The sequence below is a fragment of the Pseudochaenichthys georgianus genome, chromosome 8, assembly GCF_902827115.2.
Source record: "Pseudochaenichthys georgianus chromosome 8, fPseGeo1.2, whole genome shotgun sequence".
Lineage (NCBI taxonomy): Eukaryota > Metazoa > Chordata > Actinopteri > Perciformes > Channichthyidae > Pseudochaenichthys > Pseudochaenichthys georgianus.
The window spans coordinates 22122597-22141207 of record NC_047510.2 but is presented as its reverse complement, the minus strand read 5'-3'; the positions used below and the strand labels follow the sequence as shown (position 1 = coordinate 22141207).

General features: G+C 38.2%; 2 protein-coding genes across 4 annotated transcripts in view; one reads left to right on the top strand and one right to left on the bottom strand.

The window, feature by feature from the left end:
* The first annotated feature begins 19 nt into the window (after nucleotides 1-19).
* LOC117450598 (arf-GAP with dual PH domain-containing protein 1-like) lies at nucleotides 20-15657 on the top strand. 3 transcript variants are annotated; one of them, XM_034088444.2, is made up of 11 exons: nucleotides 20-360; nucleotides 3821-3951; nucleotides 4735-4826; nucleotides 5653-5735; nucleotides 11863-11975; nucleotides 12147-12293; nucleotides 12706-12789; nucleotides 13020-13082; nucleotides 13219-13290; nucleotides 13524-13752; nucleotides 13847-15657. In XM_034088444.2, exons 1-11 carry the CDS (start codon nucleotides 270-272, stop codon nucleotides 13873-13875), a joined length of 1134 nt encoding a protein of 377 aa, XP_033944335.1. In that variant the 5' UTR covers nucleotides 20-269; the 3' UTR covers nucleotides 13876-15657. The 3 variants fall into 3 exon arrangements, with proteins under 3 accessions (XP_033944335.1, XP_033944336.1, XP_033944337.1); XM_034088445.2 differs by having other exon boundaries at nucleotides 355-437; XM_034088446.2 differs by lacking the exons at nucleotides 20-360; nucleotides 3821-3951 and adding an exon at nucleotides 4489-4583.
* Nucleotides 15658-15756: 99 nt separating this feature from the next.
* LOC117450600 (ras-related protein Rab-26) overlaps nucleotides 15757-18611 on the bottom strand; it is a 46497-nt gene continuing 43642 nt past the window's right edge. Inside the window, exons 8-9 of the mRNA XM_034088448.2 lie at nucleotides 17206-17282; nucleotides 15757-16485 (exon numbers count right to left, since the gene is read on the bottom strand). Coding sequence (XP_033944339.1) covers nucleotides 16386-16485; nucleotides 17206-17282 — 177 coding nt within the window. The 3' untranslated portion in view covers nucleotides 15757-16385. The remainder of the gene's footprint in view (nucleotides 16486-17205; nucleotides 17283-18611) is intronic.

Below are 18611 nucleotides of genomic sequence, written 5' to 3'. Positions count from 1 at the left end.
TGACCGCTGGAGGTCTCACTCCGTAGAAAGAAACATACAACTCAAATGCATTTATTGTTGCGTCTATCTGGGCTTGGTTTCATAGCGTCAACACTGAACAGCCCCATTATTCTTTCACCCTCCGCCTAAAAATGACAGCCTTGTTGTAAGTTATTTAAGCGCGTTACTTCTACCTCCATCGCTACCACGGGCGGAAATTTTACTTTCGATGCAAGACAGTTTGAGGTTTTCAGCCGCTGTGCAGGCGTCTCGGCAGAATCGTGAACAGCATGGCTTCGGATCAACACAAGATCAGGGAGCGTGTGAAGCTGCTTTTGGAAAAACCTGGGAATGGAAACTGTGCCGACTGTGGAGCTGCAGGTAGGCTGGAGGACAGTCACTGACAGATGATGACAAACTGATGTGAAAACACATCTTTTTATATTATATGGTCAGAGGTGAGTAAAAGTAGTAGGCTACCAGAGTGTAGGAATACTCTGTTACAATAAAAGTCCTGCATTCAAAGGATACTCTATTAAAAGTACAAAGGTATTAGTATCAAAAATATACTTAAAGTACCAAAGTAAAAGTACTAATTATGAAGATTGGTCAATTTCAGAGTAATATATGATATGTTTTGATTATAATTATTGATGCATTAAAGTGTTATTAAAGCTGGTAAAGGTGCAGCTAGTTTGAATGACTTTGTATACTGCAGGTTAGCTTGTGATTTTACTCCAGGTGTAATTAAAGTCTTATTTAAGTGTTGATTATATTTCACATTATTAATCCAAATCTGCAAAGTAACTAAAGATATAACATAAATGTAGTGGAGTTAAAGTACAAGATTGACCTCTGAATTGTAGTGGAGTAGAAGTACAAAGTAGCATACAATGGAAATACTCAAGTAAAGCACAAGTATCTCACAATTGTACTTAACTACAGCACTTGAGTAAATGTATTTAGTTACTTCCCACCCGCATAGTAGCCTTTATGAATGTCCTACTTCATTGTTATTCCAGTGGGGTTTTACAAGCTACAAATAGTTAACTTTAAACCAGCATTTCTTACGGTGTATCTTGTACTTTCTCACAAGGTCCTTAAGTTTCTCTTCTCTGACCTGTAGCCTAGGAAAGGCATGGTTATGAAATACATGACAGTTGACATAACAAATGTCCTCATAATGTGAGCAACGAATTTGGAAAGATTCTTATGGAGGAAGCGATAAAATATTGTATTGTATTTAGTGTATGGATGTTAATATAAAAGACTTGTAGATCTATAGTATGTGTGTTCAAATGGTATGGATTTTCTATTGCATGTGCACTTGTAGTTTCACACCCTGATTGTCACACCTTGGTTTCACTTATCACATCTGCAGTTAAGTACATGCAAACGGGCGTGGTTTCTGAAACATCTATAGCCTGAGAGAGTCACAAAAGTCTAGTTTGTTTAATTATTAATATTCACTTGGTGTTGCTTCGGGTTAAAAAGGTGCCAGATTAACTCAATTGAATAAAGTATTTATATTATCCATTAAACGACTTTTCCAACTATTCGTATAGAAAACGTAATTTTGTGAATGCAGCAAGCTCATTTTTGTAAATTCTTCATTTGTTTTTTCTCGAAAAAACACTACCATTACATATATATTTCTCAAAATAGTAGCAGAATATTTTCCTCTTATGATTGATTATCGAGTGATTTCCAGGTTCTTCATGCACTTTGTGGACTTGACATATCTCTTCCATTCCTTGGCTAGTTTGTGCATCCTGGTTTATTGGAGAGTGACTTCTCTGTTAACCGGGCTCAACCACAGCAGGCCCACATCATGCAGAGAAGATGGGAGGGGCTAGCTACACATCAGCCTCTTGTCTCTTGTGTGCAGAGGCACAGTTTACATGTGTGCAGCTTTGTGATTATGCACAAGGAAGTAACATTTTTTTTGCTCTTGTGCTATTTTTGAAGTGTGTGCTCTTTAGAGAGGTTAAAGAGCTGCGGCACACTGATACAAACACATTGACCCTGCCCTTGCTCTCTGGCTGAGTTTCAACATAACCATTACGGAAACTGTAATCTCACCTTGCATCATGTGACTAATGATTCGGAAAATATACGGAGGTGCTGTGCACACACACACATTTGCTTTCAATGAAACATCTTGAGAATATGGCAAACATATCATGAGTGCTGAAACAAAAGACTTCTGAAATTAATTAAATAAACCGTTTATATGAAACAGTGTATTTAATTTCAGAAGTCTTCATCACAGGTTTTTTTAGGTATAGGTGTTGAAGGTGGCAGTGACTCATACACAGTAAGCAAAAACGTGTGAATGCAACTTGTGAACATTTTGTAAGTGCAAATGGCATGTTGCACATACTAGTCACTTTATTTGATTTACAGCATTTTTGCCTGTGAATTTTTAATATTCAAAATAAAGTAGCTGTAGTGTAAATGCATGCATGTCATGTCATTGTTTGTTTTTTACGATTGCTTGAGCAGTATTTGCAAAAAGGGAATCCTTTTGACAAAACACTATTATGCAATTTACAGAAAAACCTAGACAAGTAGCAGAACACCCCCAGATATATTTTGCAAAACGAAACACTTGTTTCAAATCTATACAATCATTTGAAGAAAACATATTTGGAACTTTATGGTAAGAGCAAGGATCATAAAATCAGATTCTCTTTGGACCAGAATATTAGAATACATTCTTAAATTCTTATATTTCATAAAGATAATAAAAAAAAAAAAGACAGGCACCCTCATTTTTGCATTTTTAAAGTGCATAAATCCGAAAGCATCAAAATAATATTTCAAAAGTCATGCCATTTTAATTTACAAAGTGCTAAATCACAACACAAGTTATTTCAATACACATACAGAGCAATATGTCTGTGTTAAATAGAGAAGTGTGTGTGTATGTTTGTGTATAATATTTTTAAAGTGTAAGGCTAACAACATGCTCATAGTTTTGCTACTTGAGTGTCAGTTTCAATAATTGTGCTTTGTAGGAAATGTTAGTGTTATGTATTGAAAAATCTGTTTTTCCTCAACGGCAACAATGTAGTTTAACAACGTCGATACACACATGCATATAAAGGTTTGATCTACTCTATGTATTCATAGTATAGATATGTAAATGTGTCTTACTCACAAGGTTTTTGAAGATAGTTCATCAACTCTCTAAGCAGATGTAGTAAATGTGAACTGCTGTGTAGATACAGTATAAAGGGAGATATGGGGTGCAGATGAAACATGAAACAGTACCTCTCTAGCTACTGCCCCCACCCTGAAAAATGGAAAGGAAAAAACTGCCTGCTCTCACACAAACCTAAATACAAGTTCTGATCATCAAACTGAACTCCACCACGGTTTTGGTTGTGTTTTCTTTACTTTGGTCGAAATCCTTGAGATATAGTGAAGCCATCAGTGTCTGTCAGTTCATGACTCAGCACGTTTACACATACAAGGAATTTGCTTTGGTATCTGGCGGTGCGAACATAAACAATCTAAGAAAAATAAGTTTTAATAGTAACCAAAACAACTAATATATAAGGATAATGAAAAATAAGTATTTTAAAGACACTGTTTAGCATTAAAAGAAAGAATACTAAAGAAAAGTATTTACACCAAATTTAAATGTAACTATACAAAGAACCATAAAAGCTAAACAACGAATCATTTAGGACAATACAAATATGACAATATATGGCAAACTACAGTTAATTATATTTTAAAGTGGAGGACTTTGCAGTCGTGTGCAAAACATTGTTATTGAGCTATAGCTGTTTTTTTTGTGTGAATCTACTTATGTCTTTATGATGTTTTTCAGATCCGGAGTGGGCGTCCTACACCCTGGGAGTGTTTATGTGTCTCAGCTGCTCCGGCCTTCATAAAAACATTGCTCAGATCAGCAAGGTGAAATCTGTTCTTCTGGATCCCTGGAGCTCCTCTGAGGCGGAGGTAAGGACCTGTGTGTGCTGTGAAGGTGAAGCTCTGTGTTCTACAAGAGAAGACCTGCCTTGGTTAGCTCGGCTTGAGCGAACATCTGTAGCCATTGGCCTCTATGCCTGCCTCGCAGAGAGCCCCTGCATCCCTGCTTAGAAGAATAAGACAAGTCATCAGACTCAATTCAGCCCGGCTGAAAGGCATGAGCCAGCAGCTGGCAGCAACAACCAATATCTTTGTGTGCGTGTGTGTGTGTTCTGAATCCTAGGACTCTCAGACTTTAAGAACACATAAGTACTTTAAATGAATCAAGAAAAAGGTGAAAAGAATGTTTTTAGTTTTTAAACTTCATACATCCTATACAGATGAATTGTGGTATGCTACTTTCCAGTGTGGTGTGCATCAACATGTTTGTGGTGTGTTTCATCATTGGCTCTTTCTCTCTGTGTGCTCCTTTCTTTGTCTTTCTCCCCTGATCTGTGTGTTTGTGTGATCGTTAGTTTCCTAGCTGCATGCTTATGCATGCTGAGCAGTGTTCTCTGTGATGAATACAGAGACACAAAAGAAGAAGCAGCCATGGCAGCAGCTCCGTCTCCCTCTGGGCATGAAGCAGCCACACAAACACGGAGCTGCAATCACCTCATTATGTGTGTGTTTTTGTGTGTGTGTGTTTTGTGTGCTCCACATCAGCTAAATACACATACACACTCTCATGGCCATTAAGGCACAGACAATACACGATTACACACAGATATCTCTTACAGACAGATCAGATGTTTCTCTTCCTTGCCTCTGCAGTTTATGGAGTCTGTGGGTAACAATGCAGCCAAGGCCAAGTATGAAAAGATAGTCCCTGCCTTCTACTACACCCCTACACACAAAGACTGCACGTGAGTGATGTGTCTTCCTCTACCCTTTTCTTAATGTCTGATTCAGGTCTTATCCTTTGTCCAGAATTTGAGCAGCTATAGGAGCGTGTGTTAACAGCGATTAACAGCATTGCAAACCTTGGCTGATTATATATTGTGGTTTTTGTTGCGAAGACACAGTCAAATGTTTCTGATAACATCTAAAAGCCTGCAGCTATTGTTCTGCAGAAAGATGCATTCACTAAAAGTAGGGCAAAAAGTGGTTATCGTTGCCAGGCTAACATGCAAAAACTACTCGGTGATAAGAATAGTTTTATCAGGAAGTACAATTCGTTCAAGGTTTTTTTTCAACTGTCCTGAAAATATTAATATGCAACAACTTAAAACTAGAAGAGACCTGCAATGTGTTTATGAAAGATTATTGTTTAATGCAGTGTAAGGAAACGGGTGATTGGACAAAGACGAGAGCTTTGAGCATTTTGGGAAACCATCTATTACATTAAATATCATGATGCATGATGATTAAGTATGGTGACATTATGTGGTGTCTTGTTCAGAAGAATAATGAAGCTGCATTCCCATCCAAGGTGTTGCATGCTTTATAAATGTGAAGGATTATTATTAAGGGAACATGAACAGTTAAGATTCATTTATCATGATAGATGGCATGAGGCCCAAGTGATGATTACAAGGTGATGAGCCATGTATTGACACTGATTCTGATCAAAGCATGCATGAAATTGCTCAAAGCCTTCCATGGAAGTTAATGAGATGTTTCCAACAGATTCATTTTAGCATGGAGTAAACATCAAACGTAGCTGAGTGTCTAACTCCAACTGTTGTGCAGGCTCCTGCGGGAACAGTGGATCCGAGCCAAGTACGAGAGGAAGGAGTTCCAGTGTGTGAAGAGGCAGGAGCCTTACTCAGCAGGTAGGAATACATCTCTGCTGTTATGAGCACATGCCAGCCCTGACCAATTGGTTGCCCATAGGCAAGATTTTAGCTGGCGCCCCCCACAATTAAAAGAAAAGAGAAAGAAAAATGTTCACTGTAAATGAATCTAGAATATATGAATGTTTCATTTTTTTAAATTAAATTACAGAAAATAAGTTCTATGATATAGTATTTTTTTTAGATGCACCTGTAGATTCAGCTTTAGCATCCAACCAGATGGCAAAGAAGCAGTTAAGTGCAGTGTAATATAGCATATTAATGATAAAGGCTAAGGTATGGAATTTAACCCATAAGAACCCGGACCCATTTCTACTTTTGGGGAAATGAAGGGGAACATAATTTAGACTAAATAGACCACCTAGAACACATTTCTGACAAGAAACCCCCCCTAGTGTCAAATATCTGAAATGTGACATATATGTCACATTGGGCTTTAATGGTAAAATAACTCTTATTTTTAACTTAAAGGGGACCTATCATGCAAAATGCACCTTTGTACGTCTTTTATACATGAATATGTGTCCCCGGTGTGTCAGGGAACTCACCAAGTGTCAGAAAACACAACCCTCTCTCTTTTCCTCCATACCCAAAATCTCTAAAAACGGGGCTTTAACGGATCTGATACAGACTGATACAGATTTGAAAAGATTCTGACGTCAGTGACGAGGAGCTCCGCCTATATGGCCAACTCTCCACCAATCAGGGGAATGAGAGGTTGCCGTGGCATGGAAACAGCTCGTAACTCGGCCCCCTCCTTTGCAGGGGGGCGTGGTCAGCTGCAGCGCATGCAAAGACAGGGGTGGGGGGGGAGCATAATAGAGCGAAATGAAGCATGGCTAAAATGCATGATCTGTTTGGTATTTTGAAAAAGAAAACGTATAAATATACCTTATATAGGTATGGCCCTACAATATATTATTCAAATATAGCATGAAAGGTCCACTTTAATTAATGAGGAGGATTTTTTTGGTTTAAATTAGTTTGAACATTCTTTGAATTGAATAATAAGAACATATTAACTCAATATAATTGAATCAGCTAAATTAACTGCGCAGATAATAATAATATTTCTAATTGTGCATATATGTCACTTTGGGTTTACTGTGAATGTTTAGGGTTAAAGTCCCAAATGAGATATTTATCTCATTTGTTTCATATCAATTTGATCAATAAATGTTTCCACAACAGGTTAAATGTAATAAAGGATATGTTATGTAAGCATTTTAATTCTTAAATGGCTTGAATTTTACCTTTAGCAACAAAAAAAAGCTTTTGAAATGTAGCTAGCTAACATGTGTTAGCCATCTTGGACATGTTGTTATGGGAACACAAAATCAAATGTCCTGCATCATGACCCACCAGACTGTTCAGTGTGAGTCACTTGGGGACTTCATGAGATAAAAACAAGGCTAAAGCTGTATGGGGAACTTTCCAGAACATTTAAAGTTCATGTGACACCCGTGACACGGTGGGTCCTTATGGGTTAAGATGGGAGTAATTGACGTTAACTCTAAATAGAACTATTGATTAGCAAACAAACAACCTTGTTATCGTCTAAAAGTAAGCTAGCAAGTTAACACTGTTCCATCAACGGTAACTACAATTCAATTGACTTTTGATTAATCATCACATGAAAGCCGCTATGGGGTTGCACAAAGGAGCTGTTTAGGTCCATTACTCTTTTCTCTCTATATGTTACCGCTCGGCGACATCATCAGAGAGTATACCATTTAAACAAAGCGTTCTTTCTTCTCAGAAACATAGCGAAGGTACGACCATTCATAAATCAAAATGATGCAGAGAAGCTAATTCATGCTTTTATATCTAGCCAACTAGACTACTGAAATGCACTATTCACTGGTCTCCCCTAGAAAAGTATTGAAAGACTCCAGCTCATTCAAAACTCTGCAGCTAATCTACTAACTAATACCAAAAGGAGGGAACACATTACTCCTGTCTTAGCTACTCTACACTGGCTTCCTGTAACTTTTAGAATTGATTTTAAGGTGCTTCTCCTCACATAAAAAGCTCTAAATGGACAAGGACCCAGCTACATTGCTGACTCTCTAATAAACTACACACCCACCAGAACATTGCGATCATCAAATGCAGGTCTTTTAGAGGTCACCAGAAAGAGTCATAAGAAGATCGGTGATGCAGCCTTTGTAAACTACGCCCCAAAACTTCAACTTACCTGACTACAGGGGGGCGCCATAGTTGATGGGCGCTGTACGCAATGAAGGCGTAGTTCTGTTAAGATAAGATGATAAGATGTACTTTATTGATCCCAAATTTGGAAATTGTTTTATTATTAAATATTATTACTTTTTTGCTTTCTTCCTCCCAATTTTCGGCACCCCCCCCATGGATGGATGCTTCGCTTATACTGCCTATGCCAAGGGCCGGCCCTGCACATTATACTTATGCTTACTCAGGAAAACAAGTAATTGTTTGTGTCTCACACACAACCACTTATTCAGCATGGAATGAATCCTCAGCAGGGAAAACTGCATCATACATTTCTTATCAACTGACAATTACACAATTAGAGTTAGTCAATAAGGGAAGAACACTGCTGTCCAACATCAGCTCCTCACGTCCTCCTTTTTATTCTGCTTTACATGCGATCTTTTCTTATCCACACCGACCTATATGAATGCCTACTTGAATATGTGTCACCCTTTTCTCACGGTTAACTGTGTGAAATGATTTTTTCATTGACTTCCTCACTAAATGTGTATTATTGAACCCGTATCTTGATATTTTGTGCTGAATCATGTGTCTGTGCGACTGCTGTGTCACAAATGACAAATGTTTTTTGGTTTATCGCACATTGCAGCCTCATTAAAGAGAGACAGTGGCCCCAACCTGTCTGCGTTTCAGACTCAGCTAATCAATAATGGATGCCCCCGCAAAGTGACTGGCAAAGATTATGCCGTCACTATCTCCTGAGTTTCTAGAATCTTGTAGCTGTGTCCATGTTCAAGACCTTTGACTACATCCATGTTAAGTGAGTTAAAGTAGTGGAAATATTACTCAGCTAAAAGAAACAAATACTCATCAGTTGTTTTTCCAGTGTTTGACGGCAACACCAACCATTTTGAACAATTGGTAATGACACATTATAATGCAGTTGTAAGGGGATGGTTATCTGTTTCAACTAAACTTAACACAAAAGGTAAGGCAATTTGTGATTGGTAGATGATTTCTATGTTGTAGCAGATGTATGGAAACGACAAAGATCAATACATTTATAAACACCTACATCTGCTTTCAAAATAAAACATTAATTACATGTTTATATTAGGGGGATTTAAAGTTAAATTCTAGCACTGAATGAAAAAGAACACACAGTTCTTGAATGCAACTTCCGATATATTTAGTCAGAAGTAAACTCACTAGGGTTCAAAAGTGTAGGCACTGGGTGCTGTCATTATAGTGAGACATGTCTGTAATGTGTCATATGTTTTTCCTGATAAAGATAGTCACCAAATACGCCTTCTATCAGGTTTTAGTGGGTGCTTTCCTTTGTTCCTTTTGTGTGCCGGAAACAGGAAGTTGTGCAACATAGAGTCATAGTTAACCTTATTGAAGACATGGGTTGTGGCCATTCTTCGGTTGAACATGTGGAGGACATATTTTTTTTATTTTTTTTTGACAGGGACAGTGCACATTGATTAACATTTCTGTAAATGCGCCAGAGTTAGCCAACAGGCTATTTTTCATCTGCAGTCCCTGGACAGATGTTGATAGTCATCCTAAAAAAAAATGTCACTTCAAATGACAGGTAAATAAAATCAGTAAAACAACATTCAACATAGATGCTTATATTATAATAAAAGCATATATAAAAATAAAAACATAAAAACAAAAATACATATTCACAAAGCAGACAGATAGCAACAGGTCAAGGCACATGTGTACAACCAGAGCGTTGTAAAGTGCAGATTGTGTCAGTGTTGACAGAGCTGATTTTCCACCATGTTTTTAAATTAGATTTGAATAAACTGCAGGTGTTTTGTTCTCTAATCGTTACTGGGATTGAGTTCCACTGTTGTGCAGCTTTAAAAGAAAATGAAGATTGGCTAAATGAACTTTTCCTTAGTGGAACAACACAGTCTCCTCTTGTTGCAGCTCTTGTTGACCTAGTTACAGATGTGCGTATGGTGATAAAATGTCTGAGTGGAGGTGAGGTTAACAACATGTTTCTCCACACCCGCCCTGAAAGGGTTTGGTCATTTTTAGAGCCACAGTGTTAGTGTCACACAAATGTTGTAACACGGTTACAATTGGGCAACCTCCTCAGGCCATACATCATTAGGTCATTTCAGTTATGCCTTCACTGTGAGCTGAACGGGGAAACCGAGGAAAGTCAAAACCTGACTTTAAGGTATAAAAGATCATATCTGAGTCTCATGACTGTCTAACTCTCCCACTGTGTCTCTGCCTCTTTGTCAATGGCCTCCTATGTTGTGCTGTGCAGAGGCTGAGGAGCATGTGGCTCTGTGTCTCTGCCACGAAGGGAGAATGGCCTCTTTTGTGTACAAATGTTCTATATATCATTACTTCTAGATTTTATGCCAGGGAAGAAGAGCCCCGATATGTATAAACCTGAAGAAAGACATACAAAACGTGCCATACTCTCCCAAGTGTCTCCACATATTTAACTCCCTGTTGTAACAGTGAATGAATTCTCTTGTTCTCCTCTCCACATTCTGACCCTCCTCCTCTCTGCGGAGGAGCAACACTTCTAGATTAATAAATAATTGATGAAGCCATTTATCAACCAGAAGTTTACTGCTGTGTGCTTCCCACATCATGACTACTTTATTACTGTACAAGAAGCAATGAAGGGCCAAATGGATCGGAAGTTATCAGTTTTATTTCACAAAGGAGAGTGGCAATGTACTGGCAAGTCTCTCGAAAGACATCTCTGTTCTTTGCGTGTCATTGCATTGCACTTTTGTAGCACAAATACTTCTCTTGTACAACTCCGGGGAAATACTTTTATAGGTTGTTTCTACTGTATCACAGGGGGTTATTTTTATATTTCTGATTATAGACGCCACCCTCAGTCAAGTTGGAACTGAAATTTATGGGCTCTCAAATTAAATCAAATGAAAATGATAATAGAATATGCTAAAAAGTGGTAAAAGTATCTTGCTACAAATAAAATAATAAAAATAACAATACAAATATTTAAGTAGTTTGCAATATTCTTTTTTAGATAATACCAGCTAATGAGCAATGTCTAGTCTCTAGGTTCCTTAGCTGTGCAAACACGTCTTGTTTATTTAATCTGGAAACCCTAAATAAAGAGTCACTTTATTATAGTAATTCAAATCCATTTCTCAGATATTTAGAGTTAAAATAATTGTGTTGAATATTGCAATGTAGTGGGTCTATATTGGCCGTTGAACATAGAGCAATGACGATGCATTTCTTTCTGTTGGCCTATGCTGGATATTGGGCACAGAGAGGCCACTGTCAAGAACAGAGCCAACAAGATATGTGTGTGTGTGTGTGTGTGTGTGTGTGTGTGTGTGTGTGTGTGTGTGTGTGTGTGTGTGTGTGTGAGACGTGTTTGTGTGTGTATGTGTATGCGTGTGTGGGGGACGGCATGTGTGTCAAGTTTCTTTCAGTAATGTTCAGCCTTGTAGTTAAAGCTGAATTATTTATGACACAGAGGAGTTTCCTCTCACCACTGCTGCTGAGAATGTTGACCACAAAAGCTAAAGTGCACAAACAATATGACAGGTCTTTGTAACGTAGAAGCTTTCAGCGGTCTCTATTGTTTCCGGATCAGTTTCATGTAATGACATGCTTAAAGATCTCTTACACTCTCAAATGGAAACTGCTGCGTAATGAAACATTACATACAGTTTCAAGGCACATTTTTTAATAACGACCAACATGTAAGCATTAATTTGGCTTAATTTCCCGCAGAGTCTGTCATAGCTTCATTTTCCCTTTATATTAATCCATTTTGGATTTTCTCACATGTGAATTCTTATCTTAGATTTGTGGAATGTTTTGTCTAAAATGTGTGTGTTTTCCCTCTGTATTCATCCTCTCTGTCACTGTGACGGGACCCTTGTGGCAGGCTACAGAGAGGGGTTTCTATGGAAACGAGGCAGAGACAACGGACAGTTCCTCAGCCGGAAATTTATTCTGTCAGAACGGGAAGGTGTTTTGAAGTATTTCAACAAGCATGATGTGAGTGTTTTATAACACTGTCTATTTGTTTTACTAAATCTGTATTTGATTTGACGAGGAATGTTTAAATCTGCCGTTGTTCAAAATAAGTCACTCTCTGAAGATATGCAGTGATCTCCATTATTTTCTATTCTATTCATATAATTCTAACAATGTTTTTCCTCTCTGTAGGCCAGAGAGCCCAAAGCGATATTGAAGATCAACACTGTGAATGCCACTTTCCAGCCAACAAAAATCGGCGTTAACAACGGCCTGCAGATAACATATTTGAAGGACAACAGCACTCGGAATATCTTCATCTACCAGGAGGATGGAAAGGTGAGGGGCAGTGATGCTGTTTAGGTTTTTTTGGTAGGGGAAGAAAAGAGCAGGAGTGTTTGTAGGAAAAGGTATAAGAGTCCCTCTAGTGGAAATGGTTTGTCATTACAAGGCTGTGTATTAGAAGTTTATTTATATAATAACTATTCATCCTTAATTGCTAAAGGCTTCCAAAAACTCATAAAGCACAATAAGTACAATTGTGACAATATGCTGGTCTCTTTCAAATGGAACACATCTCCCTTGGCTTTAGAGCTTTTAAAATGCCATTTGGAAAAAGCTATTTTGTCTTGTAATGTGTGCCTAATGTATTGCTGGGGTATTTATGGATTATCAGTGCAGACTTTGTGACTGAGGAGAATATTCTTCAGTAAGAGTCTGTCACTAAAAGTCCTGATGTCCTTTCTTGAAGGAAATGGTGGACTGGTTCAACGCCATTAGAGCTGCCAGGTATCACTACCTGGAGGTGGCTTTTCCGGGAGCTTCCAAATCTGAGGTGAGTACAGTACATTTTTTGCATTACTTTCTCCGATTTAAAAATGACAAGTAATGCTAATTGGATTGATGGACTGGGAGAAATAAAAACAACATAAATACTTAGTAGTTCAATTATAAATAATAGTTAAATAAAAACGTTTTGTCACACTATTTCTGGGAATCTGTTTTAGGCCCTGCATACATACACTCACACTCATTGATTACTTATTCACTTTTTTGTTTGTGTAGTTGTTGCAAAAGCTAACAAGGAACTACATAAAGGAAGGTTACATGGAGAAGACAGGTCCAAAGGTAATGGAATACTCTTTTTACAAATGATGTATAGGTTAGAGAAATATGCTAAACCTATAACAGTGTCTTGCAAAGTATAAAAGCAAAGTTATACATTTGCTGATTGAATTGAGCTAATACCATGTTTGTCCCACAGCACACAGAGGGCTTCAAGAAGAGATGGTTCACGATGGACGACAGGAGGCTCATGTACTTCAAAGACCCACTGGTATCAAAACTGTTTGTATTAATAAACCCCTTTATGTGTATGTGACCAGCAGATAGTGCTGTGTTCCTTTTTCCTACTGTGTATTAGTCTGTTTAAAGGGGAAATATCTTCAAAATCGTATTAGATGTTAATTTTCCTATTAGATCTATCTAAGATAAATCTAGCTTTTGGCTTTAGCGCCCCATAGTGAAAACTACAAATCAGTTTTTCTGTGTTCCTCACTCCTCTGTCAGGATGCCTATGCGCGAGGCGAGGTGTTCATTGGCAGTAGGGAAAACAGCTACACCGTGCTCCCGGGCCTCCCCCCGAATATCCAGGGCTACCATTGGCAGTTTGGAATCACCATAGTAACCCCAGACAGGAAGTTTCTCTGTGCGTGTGAGACTGAAGAAGATCAGAAAGACTGGATCGCTGCATTTCAGACGGTTATCAACAGACCAATGCAGCCTCAGGAGTACGCAGGTGAGTTAAACAGCCAACTAAGTTAAATCGTTACTTAGCTCTTTTTCCCTCATTGTTGGAATCTGATATATATTTGTTTATATTCTCTCTACAGTGGAGGCCTACTTTAAGCACAAACCATGACTGTCGTAGTGTTTGAAGACCTGTTGGTGCAGGGAGTGGATCTGGCGGAAGAGAAGGGCCTGAGATATGTTTTTAGTCTCATTATTGAAGTCTTCATAAAGACTTAAGGGTGACAAAGAAAAAGACCTGAAGGTGAGACCGTTGGCATTCCCACAGTGACTCCTTCACTGTACCATCCTGCTCAGAATCACTCCTAACTCCCTCATCTGTTATGTGACTTACAGTATACTGTATACGTGAAAGAGGTCAGTCATCTTGACCTTAAAGTGCAAAAGATTGCTTGAAGCAATCAGAATTGTTGCTGCTCAGATGTCAAAATAAGTTTTTCTATGTTCCAAGTATGAATACTTAAAATACTTTGATGTTTAATACAACTGAAGAAGCCTTGCATTTCAACCAAATGTACAAACAGAACCCTTCTGGCCAGTTATATCTGACAAACTGCAAAGATTCTGTAAATCAGGAACAATACAAACATGGTCTGTATATACTCATTTGTTTTCATGTTGGGGTACAATATTTAATTCTCAATGTATTTATTTTTGTAATTGTCTGATTTGCTATGTGCAGCTTTTAATATATATCTGCTATATGTTAATAAGTGCCAAGCATTGCAGGTTTGCTTAATTTTATATATATTCATGCAGCTAAATATTAACTGCATTGATTTTTTTTCAATCACATTTAAGAATTGAATTCCCTTTGTAAACCAGTACATATTGTGATCCTTTTCAAGTATTGACTTAAGTGATATGATTATTTATCCAGCAGAGGGAGACAAAGGACAAGCTTTACACTTACCCCCACCCAAAACTTGAGGGACTTGTACTAGCCCAGGACTAAATGCACAAAAGAGAGGTGTGCAGATGCTTTTGCGCAGTATTGCGATGGGGCAGCATCGCCTTTATATAATACGAGTGCCCTGCTTAAGTGTTACCAACACTTTATTCTCCACCACACAGCGTTTTACAACTCATGTTCTGCACTGCGAAGTTGTCTGAGTAAAACTGAAATGGGGTCACTATTAAGGATAAAAGCCACATTCCCTGTGTTTTATTGTAGTTAACTTTCAGTTACAGGAAAGAAGGTGCACATTAAAAAGTAGTGGAACCAATAATACATTACTCTGAACATCAAGATTCAAGAAATATGAAAAAGTGCAGTACATACTTTACAGAGATAACCAGTTTCTAGACATAAAGTGAAATCTACCAAAGCAAGCTGTACAAAAAGAGGCCTATGCTTCTTTTACAAAGAACAGTTTAATCCTGTTAACAGATTATAAGAAAACGTACTCGTCGGACATTTCAGAAAGCATGGCACTAACTACCCATTTATATATCCATGAATGGAAAAAAAGCTGCCTACTAATGTTTGCACACTGACTAATAAAACAAGAGAAATATACACATCTGTGTGTCGTACACAATACTGTAGGTCTTAATTTCCCCAATATACCCCCAACAATTGCACACACTCTTATCTACGATCTAAAGTGCTATTTTCCACAGTTATGAAAAGAAAATGTTTCACATCGTGTTTGTAAGATCCTGATTTAAACAATTTAATAACTAAAGCATAAATATTAATTTAGAAGAAAGGTAGTATTAGAGCTTTTCAAGACTCAACATTGATCCTCTAATATTGAAAACATACCAAACATGTTTAAGGTTCTTTGACCCATGTACTGCCTTGTTTCTGAATGCTTGTTTAAACTACTGTATATTTCATGTTTGCATCTAGCATGAATTCAAATCTAATAAAATACTTTAATGTGGCTCACGATGCTCTTCTGTACATCATATCTTTGTATACAGAATAGCAATATACATGATTAAAGACATGTTTCCCTATATCCACAGCTGAATCATGGAAATGCTTAGATTGAGTTTATGCTGGTGAGCTAAACTGGCTCCAAGGAACCTGTTTATCAACTGAAATTAACACTAGACCATGGACCAAACACATCAAAATACATCTTTTATATTAACATTCATCCACACGCTCTTCAAGAAGAGAACATTCAACCAGAAATACCAACATTTTAAATGGATGTGAGAAATAAATAGCATTACAGAACAAAGTATATTGTAAACAGTTTTAAATCCCTTTACAATTAAACCTAAAGGGTGGTGCCTGATTCTGGGTTAAAAATGTCATGCAGCTACAGTTACGGCAGGCAATGTCCATTAACATGTTAATAATGGAGTTGTGCAGGGTTTGCATCTATCTTTTGCACACCACACTACGGGGCTACTTTCACAGCTGCAGGATGGAGATGATTGAGGAAAAGCAGGACAGACAAAACAGAATAGGGCAGTGAGAGGAGTGCAGAACAACAGATGGAGGGCGATTTGAGAGTGGAGAAAAATAAAGGGCAAAAAGATTTATTACTGGAGCCGACTCTTATCTCAGATCAGGCCAGATAGGAAAACCTAGAGTACGAACACGAGTGATCCTCACACATAAACACACACTCTCTCAGATCCAGAGGATGATGTGGGCAGGCTTTAAGACCTGCAGCATCCGGTGGTCTTCATCTCCTTGTTTACATACTCCTGGAGCTTAAACTTCTCAATGGGATCCTTTATAGAGCGGTGCTTCAGCTCCCTGAGACAAAAAGAGATTAAAAGGTGAGTTGAAACAAAATGCAGCCAACGTAAACACTGCAAAGTATCATTTTGTGTCTTACGTTTCTCAAAAAACGAATGTAGGAAAGTGTTATGTAAGCACAACGTTTCAAGGTTCTTTATTTGTCATACGAACATAGCTACAGAGTAGTTATGTCGATGAAAATCTTAGGTCACAGGCTTCTCCAACAGTGCAACACAATAATATAGAAAAACAGACAAATATAGTGCAAGTAAATATTTAAAAGTAAATACAAAAAGAAAAATAGTTTAAAAAAAGTGAAGTAGTGAAATAAGAGTCTATATGCAAGCTATTGGAATGATATATTAGATAAATAATTACTAAGTAGCAGATGATTGTTTTTTAGATAAGTATATAAAATGCATGGCATATACATGAGAATTAGGGTGAAGTAGTCAAGCAGTTCAACTAAACAACTATTTTAATATTCATACATTCTGGATTTTTGACATTTTAAAGGGTTTAACAGATATATTTTTTTCTAGTTGAGTCAATAACTCAAGTCTGGAGTAGAAAAGTTAGCAAGTTTTGAATTAAAAAGTGTTTTACATTCACATCAATCACATTTTTATATTCCTTAATGACAGTATTGTGCAGTTAGATCATCTTCATCTTAAAATGAAGAAACGTGTCTTAATCAGACCGATCCACAACACTCGTACAGAGAACGATACTCACTTCGCCACACCGTTGAAGGCCAGCTCTACATTGAGACCTGACCTGGCGCTGGTCTCCATGAAGGGAACTCCGAACTCCTGCAGAGTGAAAGCACTGACAGTTATTGGTGAATCTAGTTTAGAAGACCCAAAAATATGTAAGATTATTAAACACTTTTAAAGGCTCCTGCTTCACTGATACTCCATTTTCTTTTTCTTTGAAATGAAGACTGTTAAAAAAAGTTTACAACAGAAATTTTGCAGCACAACAGCGAACTAGTTTACTTTGGGTAAGTCCAGCATAGATATGATAAATATGTCTCTGTGCTTTCCCACTGCAGGGGAATTTGTCTCAGCCCACAGCGATGATAACTGATGTTCCTCCTTACCTTCCAGTCTGAGTCTGAAGTTACTTTGTGGCACTTGCTGCTCCCACTTCTTGGGGGAATATCTTGGCTGTCTGCCATTTGTTCTGTGTGCATTCAGTGAAGCAACAGTCATGGAGATGGATGAAAGGAAATATTTGCTTCTGGTTTTAGTGCTTTGTGCTTGTATTTGTAGCCACCAGGACTATGACACTGTGTATGACCGGCATGATGAATACATCTTCTGCAGAAGGTCTTACAACTTTGATAGAAAATGACACAAGGCAGAATAATGATAATATAGATCTGAGGTGTCTTTCTTTGATGTATAATAATACATTTGATTTGTAAAGCACCTTTCATTGCTAACAGCAACCCCAAGGTGCTACAGGAGGCATAATAAAAACAAGCAAAAGTTGAATCGAAAGCTTTTTTAAAAAGAAAGGTTTTTAGGCCTATCTTGAAGTGGTCTGTGGAGTCCTCAGGTGGTCTGGGAGGGAATTCCACAGGTGAGGAGCAGCTGCACAGAAAGCCCGATCCCCCATTGTGTGGAGTTTGGTCCTCAGGGGGCGAAGCCGATGGTTGGTTGTGGAGCTGAGGTTGTGTGTGTGGAGGTTTGTGATGTGAGGAGTTCCTTCAGTATGGAGGAGTGTTCCCGTGGATGCATTGATGGGTCAGCAGTGCGATCTTGTATTTAATCCTGAATGAGACAGGAAGCCAGTGGAGGGAATGAAGAACGGGTGTGATGTGGTTGTATTTTCTCACCCTCATCAGGATCCTAGCGGCACTGTTCTGTACGTATTGGAGCTTCTGAAGGCTCCCGCTAGGAGTCCCGATGAGGAGAGCGTTGCAGTAATCGAGCCTTGAGGAGACGAAGGCATGGACCAGTTGTTCAGCATCTGACTGGGAGCGTGTGGGATGGAGTTTTGCAATGTTCCTGAGGTAGAAGGAGGTTTTGCACAGGTGTTTGATGTGGGTGTCAAAGGTCAGATGTCTGTCAAATCTTACACCCAGGTTGGTAACTGCTGTGGAGGGGGGTATGTTTTGGCCAGAAAAGGTAATG